This window comes from Bos grunniens, chromosome 21, assembly GCF_055505025.1.
Source record: "Bos grunniens cultivar Pamir isolate PY7600 chromosome 21, Bosgru_T2T1.0, whole genome shotgun sequence".
Lineage (NCBI taxonomy): Eukaryota > Metazoa > Chordata > Mammalia > Artiodactyla > Bovidae > Bos > Bos grunniens.
Genome location: NC_141185.1, coordinates 54,092,806 through 54,111,608, shown reverse-complemented (window position 1 = coordinate 54,111,608; position 18,803 = coordinate 54,092,806). Strand labels below are relative to the sequence as shown.

At 43.4% G+C, this 18,803-nt stretch overlaps 1 protein-coding gene across 32 annotated transcripts in view; it reads left to right on the top strand.

The window, feature by feature from the left end:
* AKAP13 (A-kinase anchoring protein 13) overlaps positions 1–18,803 on the top strand; it is a 322,778-nt gene that overhangs the window by 79,129 nt on the left and 224,846 nt on the right. For 5 of the 32 annotated variants that reach the window (XM_086364738.1, XM_086364734.1, XM_086364730.1 and 2 more), the window contains exon 2: positions 11,008–11,051. The exons of the other annotated variants lie outside the window; for them this stretch is intronic. In XM_086364738.1, coding sequence (XP_086220864.1) covers positions 11,008–11,051 — 44 coding nt within the window. The remainder of the gene's footprint in view (positions 1–11,007; positions 11,052–18,803) is intronic. 32 annotated transcript variants of the gene reach the window in all.

Here is an 18,803-nt window from a genome sequence, read left to right as displayed (position 1 = left end):
GGTTTGAATTTAGGCTACAGGAGATTACCTTCCAGTGGTACTTTTTATGAGTCTTTGAACCTGAGTTGTGAATGATCAGACATTTGAGCTGAGCTTAAAAAAAACAGAAGACAAAGCAAAACCAAGAAAATGATAGTAATAAAAAAGCAGAGATTTGTTGATGCCGTGTCATCGTACGGCCGTCATTTCTTTGGGCTAGCACTGTGTCACAGTGGTTTGTGTATTTTCTTCTGTCTTCCTTCTCGGCAACTTGGAGGCATGTGAATTTACACAAGTGTCTCTCCTGACTTCTTCCCTCACCTCCTGCTTGCTCTTCTCATTCTTCTGCATAGTTGTAAAGAACTAACTGCGCTGTCTTGTCTTTGGCTATTCTGTTCTTGTTTTCTTTCCTTTCTGTGTTACACATCTCCTGCTGTGTCTACTTAGTTAAACCTTCCCTAGCATTGACTGAAGCGACTTAGCAGCAGCAGCAGCAGCAGCATTGGCCTTCTACAATAAGCTATGTCTGGGCTCCACCTTCTAGAGGGTTTATAGCTCCTTCCTGATCCTTGTAAAGTTTTTATTGCACTAATCATAATGTACTGTAAATTAAGTATTTAAGTGTGTGTGTCACTTGTGATACTGGTAGGGGCCATGTGTTATTTCCCTATCATGGATTGCAGCCTTGTCGTGGCGAAGGGGCTTGTGCAACTCAGTGAAGATTTGAGTCATGCTGTGCAGGGCCACCCAAGACAGACGGCTCCTAGTGAAGAGTTCTGACAAAACACGGTCCACTGGAGCAGGTATTATTGGCCAGTCACCCCAATATTCTTGCCCCATGGACTATAAAAAAATATGATACTGGAAGGTGAGCCCAGGTTGGAAGGTGTCCAGTAGGCTACTCAGTAATTCCAGCTGAGTTATTTAAAACCCTAAAAGATGATGCTGTTGAAGTGCTGCACGCAGTATGCCAACAAATTTGGAAAACTCAGCAGTGGCCACAGGACTAGAAAAGGTCACTTTTCATTCCAATCTCAAAGAAGGGCAATACCAAAGAATGTTCAAGGTACCATACCGTTGTGCTCATGTCACATGCTAGCAAGGTTATGTTCAGAATCCTTCAAGCTAGATTTCAGAAGTATGTGAACTGAGAACTTCCAGATACACAAGCTCGGTTTTGAAGAGGCAGAGGAACTAGAGATCAAATTGCCAACATTGTTGGATCATGGAGAAAGCAAGGGAGTTCCAGAAAAACATCTGCCTCATTGATTATGTTAAAGTCTTTGACTGTGTGGATCACAACAAACTGTGGAAAATTCTTAAAGAGATGAGAGTACCAGACCACCTTACCTGTCTACCTGAACATCCTGAATGCAGAACAAGAAGCTACAATGGACTGGCTCACAATTAGGAAAGAGTACAATTAGGCTGTATATTGTCACCCTGCTTATTTAACTTCTATGCAGAGTACATCATGTGAAATGCCTAGCTAGGTGAATCACAAACTGGAATCAAGATTGCTGGGAGAGATATTAACAACCTCAGATATACAGATGATATCAGTCTAGTGGCAGAAAGTGAAGAGGAACTAAAGAGCCTCTTGATGAAGGTGAAAGAGGATAGTGAAAAGGCTGGCTTAAAACTCGGCATTCAGAAAACGAAGATCATGGCATCTGGTCCCATCATTTCATGGCAAATAGATGGGGAAACAATGGAAACAGTGACAGACTTTATTTTCTTGGGCTCCAAAATCACTGTGGACAGTGACTGCAGCCATGAAATTAAATGATACTTGCTCCTTGGTAGGAAAGCTATGTCAAACCTAGACAGTGTATTAAAAAGTAGAGACATTGCTTTGCTGACCAAAGTCCATATAGTCAAAGCTATGTTTTTTTCCAGTAGCCATGCATGGATATGACAGTTGGACCATAAAGAAGGCTGAGTACTGAAGAATTGATGCTTTTGAATTGTGCTGGAGAAGACTCTTGAGACTCCCTTGGACAGCAAAGAGATCAAACCAGTCAATCCTAAAAGAAATTAGCCCTGCCTGATAGCTCAGTTGGTAAAGAATTTGCCTGCGATGCAGGAGACCCCAGTTCGATTTCTGGATCAGAAAGATCGCTGCAGAAGGGATAGGCTACCCACTCCAGTATTCTTGGGCTTCCCTTGTGACTCAGTTGGTAAAGGATCCACCTGCATTGCGGGAGACCTGGGTTATATCCCTGGGTTGGGAAGATCTCCTGGAGAAATGAAAGGCGGCCTATTCCAGTATTCTGACCTGGAGAATTCCATGGACTGTATAGCCCATAGGAGTTGCAAAGGGTCGGACATGACTGAGCAACTTTCACTTTCACTTTATTCATTGAAAGGACTGATGCTGAAGCTCAAATACTTTGGCCACCTGATGCGAAGAGCCAACTCATTGGAAAAGACCCTGATCCTGGGAAGGATTGAAAGCAAAAGGAGAAGAGGGTGGCAGAGGATGAGATGGTTAGATAGCATCACTAACTCAGTGGACATGAATTTGAGCTAACCTTGGGAGATAGTGGAGGACAGAGGAGCCTGACGTGCTGCAGTCCATGGAGTCAGAGTTGGACATGACTTAGCAAGTGAATGGTAGCAAAGCTGTATTTGTCCCTAAAGCTCAGCATCTAGCTGTCCGTGGACTGTTTTAAGGGCTCAGTAATATGAGATTATCTACCATTATTAAGTCTTTACCTGCCAGGCAGATGTTATAAACATATATATAGAAAATGAGGCCCCAGTCACTAAAGACTATGGTGAATTTTAGACATATGAATTTTAGAGCAAGTTCTAAGATGAATGTGAGAAAATCAGAGTTTTAAAATTAAATTAAATTTCTTTATTTTAATTAATTGACAAACTGTTGTGACAAAGTTCTGATTTGTTTTATTCCACGATAATTACTTTGATTGTGTGTGTGTGTTTGCCATAAATTCTGGGTCATTCTGCCTACTGGGTAATGCAGCACTGATAAAGAGTAAATCAAATGAGTGCGGCTGTTGGGTTTTTGTCTCAGTTTGCTGTATCCTTTTGTTTTCCTGTTGAGTATTGCCCTCTGTTAGACTCTGTGTCCTGACAGCCTCTCCGAGGCACCCCCTTCCCCTCCCACCCCTCTTCTGACTAGTGCTTTGCTTTTATCTTGGTGTGTAGTAAGCACCGTGTCATGAGAGGGTGGGATAGAGCAAGGCTCACTGTGCCGTGACAACCAGACACCTGATCTGAGTCTCAACACTGTTTCCAAAAGTGTGGGCTGTGATTTCAAAGGAAAACATCACAAGGTTAGGTTTTTTGATTTGGACTCTGATGGTGGAAGTAGGCAGGGAGGCGCTGGGCAAGAATTGGCATTATCTGAGAACGTGCCAACAGATGATCATGTGCCCTGAGGTTTGAGCATCACTGCTTAAAGCTCACTGCTCAGTTAATCAGTGAGTGAATCTTTAAACAGAAGAGCTTGGACATATACGAGACTTCCATAAAGTTTCCTCAGTTCCTTATTCATAAAATATACTTGGTATGTGTAGTATTTTTTTTTTTTTTGGTAGAACTTGACATCCTCACCAGGAAAAGCCTATCTACCCCTTTACTGTGCTTCCTTTTCTGTTGTTCAGAATTCCTGGCTCCCGCCCTCAGCCAGTGCATGATGTGTTTATAGCCAGCAGCCCAGACTCCTTAGGAATGAGGGAGAAAGTCTTTTGAATCTTGTTGTTTCCCTTGAGGAAGACCTGAATGCTGACCGTTCTGCAAGAATCCAGAGTATGCGTTGTCATTTCCATGTTAACCCCCACCCAGATGTTTGTGGGTTTTGAAGGATTTATTCTAGCCCAGTCGTAGCCAGGTCCCTGGCCATGGAAATTCATCTGAAGCACACTTTTCCATGGAAATACCCTGCAGGTAGAAATACTCTATCTATGCCTGGCTGCATCCCAAACAGCTGTCCTTGCCTTAATGAGACTGGGGTGGTTGTGTTTAGGGGGCAGTTTGCACATCTTTTTTGTGGATTTAGATGCTTCCCTGTTGTGAATGGCAAAAACCAGGCCGAGTTTGTTAGGCGTGGACAGCTGGTCCTTAGGAAAAGAGAGTTTTCAGTATAATTACCTGCTGTGGTGTTGGGGGCACCTGTGACTTGCCCGCTGCCCCTCCTTGAACATTTGGCTTTAACAGGAGCACCTGTTAAAGGCTTCTTTAGTGTAAAGTGTAACTGTGACCGAAGGATAGTGAGTTTGGTTTATGTTTACAGACGTATGGGTGCAGACGTTCTTGTTTTAATTGCTTTGCTTTTTATCAGCTCTAGGGACCTCTAGTAAAGCTGGTAGATTATTCAGTTTGACATTGAGGGGAAAAAACAGGTCTTTTTACTCCTTTCTAGGTCTGTTGTAACAGGGGACTTATGCCTTTCCTGTATTGAGACATGCTTTTTTTTTTTTTTAAGATGGAAAATATCTTTGAGACATATAAAACTGTTGAATGAGGACATAATGTTTCTTTGGATTATTGAGTTGGTTTTTTTTTTAGCTTTTGACCAGGAGTTGGCATTCTGTGATCCACTGGCTGAACCTAGACTTCTGCCTCTTTTAGTAAATAAAGTTTTATTGGAACATGGCCACACCCAGTCATACATATGGCAGCAGAAACCCTGTGCCTGCAGAGCTTAAAATATTTACTGTTTGACTTTTTACAGAAATGTTTGCTGACGCTTATTAAGGATTCCAATTTTTATTTAGGTATGTATTTTTTCTTCGGAGCGGGGGGGTTTACCTGGTAAGATTTTGCATTTGTTTGCTCAGGCACATTGCTTGTTGGAAGTGCTTTCTGTCCTGTCCGTCCCGTAAACTAGTCAAACAGGCTTATTGTGATCCTGTGTAGTGACTGAGTTTCTGCACTGTCATTTTTCAGGTAGAGCGAGGTGCAAAACATTCCAGAACTTTTGGTAAACTTGGTCAGCGCTGCACGCCCAGTGCTGGTATATTCTGATGATGGGCTGTGCTTTGCATCCTGTGAGGAAAAGGCTGATACTAGTGTATGTTAAAGTACAGGAAGGGATCGTTGCAGCAGTCTTTGCTTCTCTAATCAGCAGCACCCTGAGACTTTTTTTTCTTCTTGCTGTCTTTTATATTTTTAATAGGAGGATAATTGCTTTTTATTGTGTTGATTTCTGCTGCATGAATCAGCCATAGGTAGACATATGTCCCCGCCCTCTTGAACCTCCCTCACACCCCTCTAGGTAGTCACAGAGCACCTGATTTGAGCTCCACCGTCAAAATGGGAGAAAACAATTGCAAATGAAACAATTGACAAAGGGTTAATCTCCGGAATATATAAGCAGCTTATGCAGATCAACAGCAGAAAAACTAATAGCCCAGTCAACAAATGGGCAGAAGACCTAAACAGATATTTCTCCAAATAGATGGCCAATAATACATGAAAAGATGCTCAAGGTTGCTCATTATTCAGTTCAGTCGCTCAGTTGTGTCCGACTCTTTGCGACCCCATGGACTGCAGCACGCCAGGCTTCCCTGTCCATCTCTAACTTCTGGAGCCTACCCAAACTCACGTCCATCGCGTCAGTGATGCCATCCAACCATCTCAACCTCTGTTGTCCCCTTCTCCTCCCAACTTTAATCTTTCCCAGCATTGGGGTCTTTTCCAGTGAATCAGTTCTTCGCATCAGGTGGCCAAAGTATTGGAGTTTCAGCTTCAGCATCAACCCTTCCAATGAATATTCAGGACTGATTTCCTTTAGGATTGACTGGTTGGATCTCCTTGCAGTTCAAGGCTGCTCATTATTAGAGAAATGCAAATCGAAATTACAATGAGGTATCACCTCACACCAGTCAGAAAGCCCCTCACCAAAAAATCTACAAATAATAAATGCTGGAGAAGGTTTGGAGAAAAGGGAACCCTTTTGCGTTGTTGGTGGGAATGTCAATTGATAACAGCCATTATGGAGAACAGTGTGGAGATTCCGTAAGAAACTAGGAATAAAACTACTTGCCGGCAGTGTAGGAGACCTGGGTTCGATCCCTGGGTTGGGAAGGTCCCCTGGAGGAGGGCACAGCAACCCCACTCCTGTACTCTTGGCTGGAGAATCCCATGGACAGAGGAGCCTGGGAGGCTGCAGCCCATAGGGTCGCAAAGAGTTGGGCACGACAGAGCACGCACACAATGAGGGGGCATGGACGCAGCCTCGATGTCCACCCTGAGACTTCTTGCATCTGGGTGTTGTGGCAGGGTGTGTAGATTTGCATGATTGACACAGCTGCATTAAAACTGGGGGAGCCTGTTTTGACATAAAGTGAACATGTTCCATTTATACAGCAGCAAAGTGTTCGGTTTTTCTTGGAGCATTTTGAAATAAAACTCAAAATGTGAGAAGAATAAATAGTCTTACTGCGCTTGTTATTACTATTATTTCATACACACCCGAGTTTATGACTTCCCCAGAACTGTAACAGGTTACTATGGAGTGGCAGAGTTGGTAGACATACCTAACACCGTGTCATTTAAATCTTTGCATTTTGATAGTTCCTTTTCTTCATGGTCTCTTTCAAATGGCGTGCAGCCTTTACTGGCCCCACAGTGTCAGTCACGTGTTGTGCTTGTGAAGTCATTCACTAGTTTGATATCCGAGACAGAAAACATTTTAGGATTTTCTCTTAAAATTCCTTGATCAAATGATTGGATAGACATGGTGCTTTTAATTTTCCTCTTGATAAAAAGTCTGTTGACAAAGCAAAGACTCCAGTGGTCTCCAAACTGGGCTTGGGGTATAGGTTGGTTTTCAAGTGCGTTTGCTCTGACTGAGAAGATTGCCTTCCTGTACTACGTAGTCTCCTTTTTTAGAACACAGTTCTCAAGTAAATTAAGTCTGTTTAAATGTGTGAAATAAGTTGATGCACTGTATATAGCGAGTGTTTGATGGTTTAGCATCAGAACTCTTGAGTTCTCGGTTTTAGGACCAGTTTGAGGGTCTTTTCATCTATTAATTTGTATTACTTGCTTTCTTAATCTCTCTCGCTGTGGGGGTAAAACTCACCCCAGGAGGCCTTCCCTCAGCCCCGTATTTAAAACTGTATCCTGCTCATTGCCTGTCCCCTCTTCACTGATGCTTTCCCGTGGCTCTCACTAGTGCTTTCTCTCTGTTGGTCCTCAGATAAGCTCTGTTTGTACTCTCAATGCCTTGAGCAGGGTGCCCAGCACACTGTAGATGCCCAATGATGGTTGAATTAATGAAGTCGAGGAGAGTCTGTGCTGTCTGTAGAATGAGGGCTAGAGGCAGGCAGGGTAGGTCGGTTGGTGACATCAGACTGGGCTTGAATTCTAGGTTCATCCACCTCTTATGGTGATATTAAATAATTCAATCATTGAAAGGAAACACCCCCCTCCCCAACCAGTGAGATGGGAAAAAAATGGGGAAAATAGTGTTTTTTAAAAGGGGATTAAAATTGGTGTTGGAGGGACTTCTCTGGCGGTCCAGAGGTTAAGACTTCGCCTTCCATCGCAGGGGTGTTGTGGGTTCGATCTTTGGTCGGGGAGCTTAAATCCCACATGCTCGTGGCCAAAAAACCAAAACATGAAACAGAAGAAAAATGGTAACAATTTCAATAAAAACTTTAAAAGTGGTCCACATTAAAAAAAAAAATGATACTGGTTTTCAGTTCGGTTCAGTTGCTCAGTCCTGTCCAACTCTTTGCGACCCTGTGAATCACAGCATGCCAGGCCTCCCTGTCCATCACCAACTCTCAGAGTTCACCCAAACTCATGTGCATTGAGTCGTTGATGCCATCCAGCCATCTCATCCTCTGTCGTCCCCTTCTCCTCCTGCCCCTAATCCCTCCCAGCATCAGGGTCTTTTCCAATGAGTCAACTCTTTGCATGAGGTGGCCAAAGTACTGGAGTTTCAGCCTCGGCATCAGTCCTTCCAATGAACACCCAGGACTGGTCTCCTTTAGGATGGACTGCTTGGATCTCCTTGCAGTCCAAGGGACTCTCAAGAGTCTTCTCCAGCACCACAGTTCAAAAGCATCAATTCTTCGGCGCTCAGCCTCTTCACAGCCCAACTCTCACATCCATACATGACCACTGGAAAAACCATAGCCTTGACTAGACGGACCTTTGTTGGCAAAGTAATGTCTCTGCTTTTGAATGTGGTATCTAGGTTGGTCATAACTTTCCTTCCAAGGAGTAAGCATCTTTTAATTTCATGGCTGAAGTCACCATCTGCAGTGACTTTGGAGCCCCCAAAAATAAAGTCTGACACTGTTTCCCCATCTATTTCCCATGAAGTGATGGGACCAGATGCCATGGTCTTCGTTTTCTGAATGTTGAGCTTTAAGCCAACTTTTTCACTCTCCTCTTTGACTTTGATCAAGAGGCTTTTTAGTTCCTCTTCACTTTCTGCCATAAGAGTGGTGTCATCTGCATATCTGAAGTTATTGATATTGGCTATAAAGCTCTATAAATGTTAGTCCTTGCTTTCCCCTGGTTTGTCAGCATTGAAGAAGCATAAAGGCAGTCTGAATTTAGCAATCGGATGCTTCTAGGGTCGTTACCTTGATGACTTCTGACAGATTTATTCTTCCAGCAGCCTGTGTTGCCAGCATAACAATGAACTGTCCCTTTGACCAGTGTGGGTGGACAGACAGTTTGTCAGCCCTCTTTAATCCTCATATCAGAACAACTTGTATGGGTTCTGGCTTTGAAATAAGTTTAGGCGAGTCCACGATTCCAGATAGTTCAGAGGGCATCATGAGACCTTTCGCCCAGGTGCAGTGGGCGCGTCAGAGAAGTTTGTTTGGGTTCCTTGTACACAGCAGTCATTCTGGGTCTTCTGGCAAATCAAGAAACATCGGAAGGCTGGTAGGTCACTAGTCTGTCTCCATAGATTTCTCCAAACCTTACAGGTCTGGTTACAAGGTGTTACTTCTTGTTTTGGTTTCCACTGATGTTTCTTCTGTTGGGATGGTCAGCAATACTTCATAAGTCAGTTAAAGCAAATGGATTTGGTTCGTGCATTTACAGATTCTTTCAGTCTTTTGTCCCAGGCAAGTCTGAACAGGACCTAGAGAGCTGATTAAAAGACTAGTGAGCATGGTGCTTAATTTTAAGTTAAATGGGTATTTAACGCGTTGAGAAAGTACTCTGTCTTCAGTCTTCCTTTTCTCCTGTTTTTTTTTTTTAATCATCCATGCTTGCTTTTTGAATCTGTTGGTTAGAAAAACAAAGGTTTCCTAAAAAAAAAAAAAAAAGAAAAAGGTTTTCTAAAAGAGTTCACTATTGCTCCATTTCTCAAGTTTGGTTTTCAGTGTGGATTTTTGTAGGTGATTTTAGCACCAAAGGGTACAGAATCATTAAATGAAGCCTGGCAGGAAGGAAAGAGTGCCCTAAGCCGTGTGTGTGTGTGTGTGTGTGTGTTGGACGCATCTGTTATTGTGTGTGTGTGTTGGACGGGTGGAGATGTAGACTAGAGGACAAACAAGCCTCGTGTGTGTGTTTGGAGGGTCTGTGTGTGTGTGTGTGTGTGTGTGTTGGGAGGGTCTCATTGTGTGTGTGTTTGGCGGGTCTGTTAGTGTGTGCGTGTGTGTGTTGGGCAGGTCTCTTATTGTGTGTGTGTTCGTGTGTGTGTGTGTGTGTGTTGGGCGGGTCTCTCATTGTGTGTGTGTTCATGCGTGTGTGGGTTTGGCGGGTCTGTTATTGTGTGTGTGTGTGTTGGTGGGGTGGGGGTGTGGACTAGAGGGCGAATGGGGCAGGCAGGGGAGGTGGTCAGTCCCTGTGGGGCCACCTGGCTGTGGGCACGTCTTGCAGCAGAGTTAATGAAACCCATGGCCTGCTACTGGTTGGAGATGATTGTGCGTGGGAATCTGGTTATGATTTATCTTTTTCCCTAGAGGTGTGTGTTAACTGTTTTTGGGGTGAGCCTTTGATTCTTAGACTCACAACCTGACTAAATTGGCCGATTTGTAAAAAAGTTTTAATACTGAGAGGATTCTGTTATTTGAGCTATGTGCGGTTGCTCAGGCGTTGCTTTTTATTCTAAAATTTGGTCTTTGATTTCTAATTTACACTGTTGGCATTTTGATTATTAGGTTTTTGTGATCTGGTCTGGCATCTTGCCAAGTATGGGATTTTATCTTTTTCTTTTTGCACCTTGAATGCTGTTCCTGTACTTTTTTTTTTTTTTAAATACTGCTAGATCGTAATTGATCAGTCCCCTATTATGAGCAAGACACTCAAAATCTATTAGAATGAAATTACTTGGGTCTTCTTCTCTGATTCTTATGAAGATGGGATTAGCTTATTCTGAGATTGGTTTATTTAACAAAAGATTTGTCTGTCTGAAGTAATTCTGGACTACGATGACTTTAGCTTAGATGAAATCCTGGTCAAATCACCAAAGTGAGCTTCTCAGTATTCACAAATGTATTATATAATGCTGTAAGTCTTCTCTAAAGTTCTTCCTAAGATTTTTGTGAGAATTCATTTAGAGGGGTAATGACAGGGAATCCAGCCACTGATTTTCAGGAGACCAACAGCTTCTAGTGGACGGAGGCCACCTGTAGCCCCTCCTCTGAGAGGAAGAGGGCTGTCTCGTGGTCTCCCCTCCGCCCTGAGTGCCCTAGTGGTAACTGGGGGAAGCATCTTATGAGTTTGGGAGATTATATAAAAGGGTAACTTGCACACACACTGTTCTTTTTTTGGTAACTGCTTTTAAAATCCTGTTGGTTGGTTGTTGAAACATCTCCTATGACTGCAAAGACTTTTGTCTTTGTTTTTCAATCAGAACTTCTTTCTCCCCACTTGTAAAGATGGAATCTGGGCCACAAGGCATGCTGCAGTCCTTGAACTTCTGTTTCCAAACCTCTGAGGAAAGCTGGGTATCTGTAACCCCAGACTCCTGATTTTGCTCATGTGACCTTGCTTGACATCTAGGACTTTTCCAGTGGGTTTTAAATTTTTGATGATAACTTTTAATTTTATTCTCATCTATTTCTCTCTTTTCTGTTCCAGTGTCCTGGGTCATGAAACTTAATCCACAGCAAGCTCCATTATATGTGAGTAAATCACCAGATTTCATTTTATCCTTACTTCTGCTGTTGAATTTTTATAATAAACTCAAAAATGTTCTCCTGTGATTATCAAAGGAATGTTGAACCATCTACATATGAATATATTGACATAATGCACATCAGAAATTGAATTTGATTTAGTGAATATTAAATGATGAATAATACATGATACTGAGTGGAGAACAAGTCACACCTGTAAGCCTTGTGTGGTAGACTGATCGGGTAGATATGATGCATGTATAAAGCAGTCGCATTGCCCTGCAAAATGACTCTACAACTTCTTTTAACCTACAGTTCGTTTCTGTAGAAGCAGTGTGTCGAGCTTCCTCCTGCCGTTGCTGTTACTCTGTGCCACGACTAGGGGGCGCTCTGTCACTGGCAAAAGGGCTATTTTCTTTTAAGAACCTGGGTGAAAGCCATCATCTCCTTAGAAAGTGAGGAGGTTATAAGATGAAATGTATAAATGAATGAATTGAGGCTGAAAAAAGTAAATTCTAGGTGTTTTTGTTTGTTTAAAAAAAAAAAAAACTGTTTTAAGAGTGAGTTAGCCGAATCGAGGTGATGAAAAGTGCCTGGTTGGTGAGCAGCTGTCTTAGAGGTGTAGCTCGGCTTGTGAGGGGCCAGGGGGTTTGCTGTTCGCGTGGTCTGGAGAGGTGATAAAAGTGTTTTTGATGGCGCAGGACTTCAGGCAGATCCTTAATCATGAAGGTTAAGGATCGTTCATTGGCTGAAAATTGCTCAGAGTTTGTTGAGGACACAGACCAGAAGGTAGAGGGTTGGGTGGCAGTGAGCGTGGTGTGCAGTGAGCAGGCAGAGTCTGGCCCCGCTGGGTTTGTGTTCATGGGGATGCGAGGCAGATCTAAAGAGGTGGGTGATGCTCAGCTGTGGAAGCACACTAAAGTGTGCGCAGTTTATTTCATGACCACTGAGGGGATTTTAATGATGTTCAAACTGGCTGTTCCTGTTTTGTGTTTATTTTTTTAACCATGCTGTGTTAGTAAAAGTCATATACTTTCCTAACATAGAGCAGTCATATGATTGCTCTTCATACAAAGCAAAACACGTGTTCATAGGCGATATCTTGCATTCTTAAATTCCTTCCAGGCCACTTGGAGACCATTTATTATGTTCACCAGTGGGTTTGCACATGAATTGAATACCTTGGACGTAAGAAAACAACTGAGATAAAGTTCACACACTGTAAAATCCACCCGTTTAAAGTGTACAGTTCCACGGTTTTAGTGTATTCACGGTTGTGTCATCTTCAGGGCGCTTTTCAGCAGCCTAAACAGAAACCCCACATCCCTTTGCAGCCGCTCACCAGTTCCCCCTCCCTCAGCCCTGGGCATCTGCTTTCTACTTCCTGTCCTTATGGTTTTACCTGTTCTGGAAATTTCATATAAATAGAGTCATGCAGTATCTGGCCTTTTGTGACTGGTCTCTTTCACTTAACAGCTTATATATAAGGTGTATATCAGAGTGAGTATAAGTACTTTGTTCCTTTTTATTGACAGATAATAATCCATTATATGGACACATTATGTGTTATTTATCCAATCCTCAGTTGATGGGCATTTAGGCTATTTCTACTTTTAGGTGAATGCTGCTGTGAACAGCAGATTTTTGTGGAGGTGCCCAACTTTATTTTTCCCCCATTGATTTTTCTTGGTCACTTTTGTTGAGAATCAGTTGGTTATTAAATGTAAGGAATTACTACTCAATTCTGTTCCTTTCATTTATGTCATCCTTCATTGGTTAAGTTTCTTTCAACAGTGATTGATAGTTTCCAGTGTACATGTCTTTAATTTTTGTAGAATTTATTCCTAAGTATTATATCCTTTTTGATGCTATTGTAAATGATACTGTTTTCTTAAATTCATTTTTAGATTGCTCATTGCTGGTGTAGAAATGTAGTTGATTTTTGTGCATTGATCTTTTAATATACAGTCTTGCTGAACTTGTTTATTAGCTAGTACTTTTCTAAGTGGATCCTTCAGGATTTTCTATATCCAGGATCATGTCAGCTGCAAATGTGCTGTGTGCGCTAAGTCGCGCTTCAGTTGTGTCCAGCTTTGCAACCCTGTGGAGCATAGCCTGCCAGTCTCCTCTGTCTATGGGATTCTTCAGGCAGGAATACTGGAGTGGGTTGCCATGTGCTCCTCCGGGGGATCTTCCCAACCCAGAGATCGAACCTGCGTCTCTTATGTCTCCTGCATTGGCAGGGGGGTTTTTACCACTAGCTCCACCTGGGAAGCCCTGTTGAAAATAGACATAGTTTTTGTCTTTCCGGTCTTTTTATTTTGTTTCTTTTTCTTGCCTAATTGCCCTGAGGAGAACCTTCAATTCAATGCAGAGTTGAATAAAATAGTGAGAGGAGACATCCTCTCTTGTTTCTAATCTTAAAGTGAAGGCATCCAGTCTTTCACTGTTAACATTAGTATGACGTTAGCTGTGAGTTTTCATACGAGACTTCATCAGGTTGAGGAGGTTCTCTTCTATTCCTAATTTGAGTATTTTTATCATGGAAACTGCTGAATTTTGTTGTTGAATATTTTCTTCTGTCTGTTGAGATGTATTGTGTGGGTTTTTTCTTTCATTCCATGATTGTATTATGTTGATTGATTTTTAATCATTAAACCAGCCTTTCTTTCCTGGGGTTAATCTCATTTGGTCATGGTGTATAATCCTTTTTGTGTGTTGCTAGATCTGGTTTGCTAGTATTTTTGTGTCTGTGCAGGTTTTCTCCTGGTAGTTTTTGTCTGCTTTTGGCTGTTGAATGAGTTTAGTTATGGGCTGATACGACTGCATAGTTGTGGCAGGCAGAATAATGGTTCACGTGTGTCCACGTCTTGATTCCCAGAACCTGCGAGTGTTTATCTCATGTGGCAAACGGGGCTTCACAGATTGCAGTAAGTTAAAGATCTTGAAACCAGAGTTTATCCTTTAATTATCTGGATAGCCCAGTGAATCACGGAGGTTCCTAAGTGAGAGAGGGAGGCAGAGATTTGTAGATACCATGCTGCTGGCTTTGAACGAGGAACGGTCCATGAGCCAAGGACTGCAGCCTCTCGAAGCTGGGAAAAGCAGGCGGACAGCTTTCCTTTAGGACCTTCAGAAGGAACACGGACATCCTTGTTTTAGCCCAGTGAATGCCGTTCAGGCCTCTGACCTTAAGAAGTATAAGATAGTAAAACCTGTGCTGTTTTAGCCTCTGAGTTTGTGGTAGTTTGTTGTAACAGCAGCAGAAAGCTAATACAGTGGTAGTTTGGGAGACTCAGTAGTGTGCGGGATAATGTAGAAGGAGCGCGCAGAGGCCGAGAGGTCAGTTAGAAATTTTCTTGTCTTGCCATCATTGAATCTGAGAAGTTGAAAACTAACAGAGGCTATAGATGATACCTGCTAAAACAAGAGGATGTAATGTGGCTGTGTCTGAGTAGGGCCTCTTTTAGGGGTGCTCGGGGAAGGGGTTTGGGAGTACCTCTAGCTAGGGGGCAGAGTGGACTGGCCATTTAGGCTTAGACCTGAGTGACCGGTACGAGCCAGCTGTGTGTGGATCTGGGCCCAGTGTTCCAGCCCAAGGCAACAAGTGCAGAGCTCTGCAGCCAGGGCTGGGCTTGGGCGGAGAGGGGGCGGGGTGTGTCCTCTCCTGGAGGAAACTGGAGACTCAGGGAGGAGACAGGGAAAAACCTGACCTGGAAGGGTTTCACAGACCCTTGGGTGACTCCCACAGGCCTGCCTTCTCTCACAGCTGAAGCCCACCTCTGAGTGTCCTCTGAACCCCAGCCTCTGGCTCACAGTCAGGTCTGGCCTCTCAGGGACAGTGGATTTATCGTGAGGCAGAGCGCTGGGCCCCAGGCAGACTGCATTCTTAGGCAGTTGAAGCATATTGTTTTGGATTCCCCATTTGAGGAGAAACAGTTTTTTTTAAGATCCCGTGTTTTGATGTAAATGGAACATCCTTGAATGGAAGAATGTTTTAAAGGAGATCCGACTCTCATTCGTCCGAGGACAGTGGGATTAAAAGTTTCTGCTGTTTTCTTTCATGGATGATTCACTTTTGGGGAGAAAAGGAAGTCTTTCCAAAAACCTGCTGTTGTGAACCTTCATGAACGACGTGTGACGCGATTTCACAAGTGGATCTTTCGGCCTCTGGTTTTCTGTGACTGCTTCACCAGCTGGCGTAGCACTCAGCTGCATCTCCCATAACCTTTCTGGATGACAGCTCCTTAAAAACAAGAGTTCATATTTGTATACTGCCTCCAGGTGTAAAATGCACATTTGCACACAGAATATCATTTGATTCTCATTACAACCTTGTGTAATCCGCCTGCAGTGCAGGAGACCCCAGTTCAATTCCTGGATTGTGAAGATCCGCTAGAGGAGGGATAGGCTACCCACTCCAGTATTCTTGGGCTTCCTTTGTGGCTCAGCTGGTAAAAGAATCCGCCTGCAGTGCAGGCGGGTTTGATCCCTGGGTTGGGAAGATCCCCTGGAGAAGGGAAGGGCTACCCACTCCAGTATTCTGGTCTGGAGAATTCCGTAGACTGTATAGTCCACAGGGTCGTACATGACTAAGCAACTTTCACGTTCTTCTTTCACAATCCTGTGAGGGGAGAGGAAGCTTCCTTCTTAATACTTGAAGAAATGAGAATCCAAGATGGTTCATTTAGTATATGCTTTACCCAGAGATTGTAAATCTCAAACCCGTGGTCTTTCTTCCATATACCAAGCTGTTAAGCAAGGTTTGCTATCCATAATTGTTACCTAAAACATGACAAATCTCACTATGCTTTATGTGATAGAGACTTGCACAAATAGGCTTCCCTGGTGGCTCAGACAGTGAAGAATCCGCCTGCAGCCTGGAAGACATGGTTCGATCCCTGGGTTGGGAAGACCCCTAGAGGAAGGCATGGCAACCCACCTTGCTTGGAGAATCCCAAAGACAGAGGAGCCTGGTGGGCTACAGTTCATGGGGTTGCAAAGAGTCAGACGTGACTGAGTGACTAAGCACAGCACAACACAGACTTGCTCGAATAAAGTCCTTTTTAAACTAAGTAACCCAAGTTTAGTCTTCCATTTCTCACGTTTTAAAAACATTTTTAATGTTTTATTTGAAAGTGCACATTTACAGAAAAATGACACGAATGCAGCTTCACTTCCGCTCACCTTTTATTAACATTTAGGTGTGACCTAAATGTGATTTTCTTGCCATTTTCTTTATTACATATTTTTTTGAACTGTGTGAAAGTTGCAGGCATCATACTTCCCCCCCCTAAATATTTCAGCATGTATCAATAGTTCTTAAAGACTGAGACATTCTCTTTCATGATGACAGTACAGTTAACAAAACAGGTATCATAACGTTTATGTAATACTCTTATGTAAGTCCATCTCCAGATTTCTCTGATCATCCCAAAATGTCCTTTAAAGCATCCTCCTTACCACTTCTCCCCAATTCAAGGTTTAATCCGGGATTGCACCCTGTATTTATTTACAGTCTCGGAGGGATTGGGGGCAGGAGGAGAAGGGGACGACAGAGGATTTTGGACGGCATCACTGACTCGATGGATGTGAGTCTGAGTGAACTCCAGGAGTTGGTGATGGACAGGGAGGCCTGGCGTGCTCCAGTTCATGGAGTCGCAGAGTCGGACACGACTGAGTGACTGAACTGAACTGAACCGGATCCTTTGTCTTTCCTGGTGCCGACATTTTGGAAGAGATCCTTTGTCTTTCCTGGTGCCGATATTTTGGAAGAGAATTTGGCCAGTTAGCTAGTTACTTTGCTGAATTTTTTCTGGATTTGGTTAGGAATACTACATAAATTCAAGTCAACTTTGCTTTTTTTGACAGAACAATTGCCTTTTCAAAGTTGCTCATTAAAAAGTAAAATAAAGATGCTTACTTGTTTCCCAGGTTTCATTATTAGATTTACCTTGTGTGAGTCCTGAATCAACAGTGCTGTCCTCTTTGTGATTAAAACCATTGCTCACAAGGAAACTGATAATGTCTTTATTGTGCACCTCTAACTTTTTACAGCTCTAAGGTGATGTGTACAGCATCCTTGCAAAGTGTAGCAAAGAATGTCTGACTTTCTACTAGATATGTGTTCTGTGAATAAATAACCTACTTGTTCCTTTAACCAGTTGAAAAGGCACGCTAGACATAGAGTCCCGAATCACTGTCTTTAGTCCTTATGGGACTTATGGTCTGAGCCACTTCTACAATAAACGACATACAGCAGATAGTTTTTCTAAGCATAGTATGTACCCTTTGGCTGTAGAGCCCTTTTCACTGTCAAGATAAAAGCATATACTTACCCCAGAAAGGATAGGGGGTGAGGGATGCTATCAGATGATAAAAGAAAAAGCCAGGCATATGAAACAAAAGTTGGTATTTATAAAACAAACCAAATAGGTCCCGCCACCACCCCCACACACGAAGCACTACCGGACCCAGCAACCTAGCAACTGGCCAAGAGCAACAGTAAATAAATCCTCCCCCAGACCAACAGCTGAAAAGGAAGCAAGGTTTTAAACTTCGGAAGGAGGAGGAGGAAAGGGTCTCTTTAAATGCCTCTTATCTAAGGCCCCCAGGCTTGTTCTAGAAGAAATCTGGGCAGACCAGCCCTGAAGGTTTTCTTCTGTCATCTGACAGCAGCCCTCACACCCTGTCCTTTCTGGGGCACATGGAGACAGTAGGGGTCAAGAGTAAGCAGATCTGGATTATTCCAGAGGAAGTCACTTCCTTTCCCCGCTCTGACTTTACTTTTCTGGAGAAAAAGCCGTGATGATGCCCCCAAGTGACTGCCCCACTGTTGGCGCCCCGCGTGGGAATGAACTTTGTGACCGAGGTCAGGACTGCAGAACAGTGAGATGAGTCAGGGGAATCATTGTATTTTCAGGGCGGTTGACCTCACTCTGCTGGAAGAGTGAAGAAACTGAGCTACTGCGAGACTGACGGATTTGCCCCAAGCTCCATGGAGGTCGTGATGGTTCAGGTCAGGTAGCAGGATCTGCAGGTAACTAGCCCAGCCAGGGGCGGAGGTTGGAGTTCAGGGTTCAGAGTACACGCTGAGCCCTTGTGGTAGAAGTCTGGGAAGACATGGGCTATGTGAGAGAAAAAAGGGAACAATGGGAATGCTGGAAGGAGAGAGATATTTGAAAAGATAGCATTGAGCTCTCTTTCAGAGTAGTGTTGGTCGCTCAGGTTGTGTCCGACTCTTGTGACCTCATGGACTGTAGCCTGCCAGGCAAGGATATCGGAGTGGATGGCCATTTCCTTCTCCAGGGGATCTTCCCAATCCACAGATCGAACCCAAATCTCCAGCATTGCAGGCAGATTTTTTAACAAGTAAAAATAAAATGTGGGTTGTAACACTTGAGTGTAGAGAAGTCATTAATAACCATTCTGGTGAATTACTCAGGCAGATACTTATCTTTATCCCTAGATCTTCTACAGGAGGATGGGGGTGGCTCTTTAGCCCTGGACCTGTGAAAGGAAGAGGTAGCCAAGGCTCTTGACTGACTGAGGCATTTCTATGTAAAGCACAGCTCCTGCAGGTTTTTTTTTTTTTTCCCCCTGGTTTTCTGTGTTAGAATAATGTCCTTACTGGTTGCCAAAGTGTTCCAGTGGGCGTTGGGCACTTGATGGTTAATGAACCTCCAGAATGGATGGCTTGGCTCTGACACTGACTCAGAAGGTTTATCTTGGATGCTTGATGATTCACTAACTAGAATC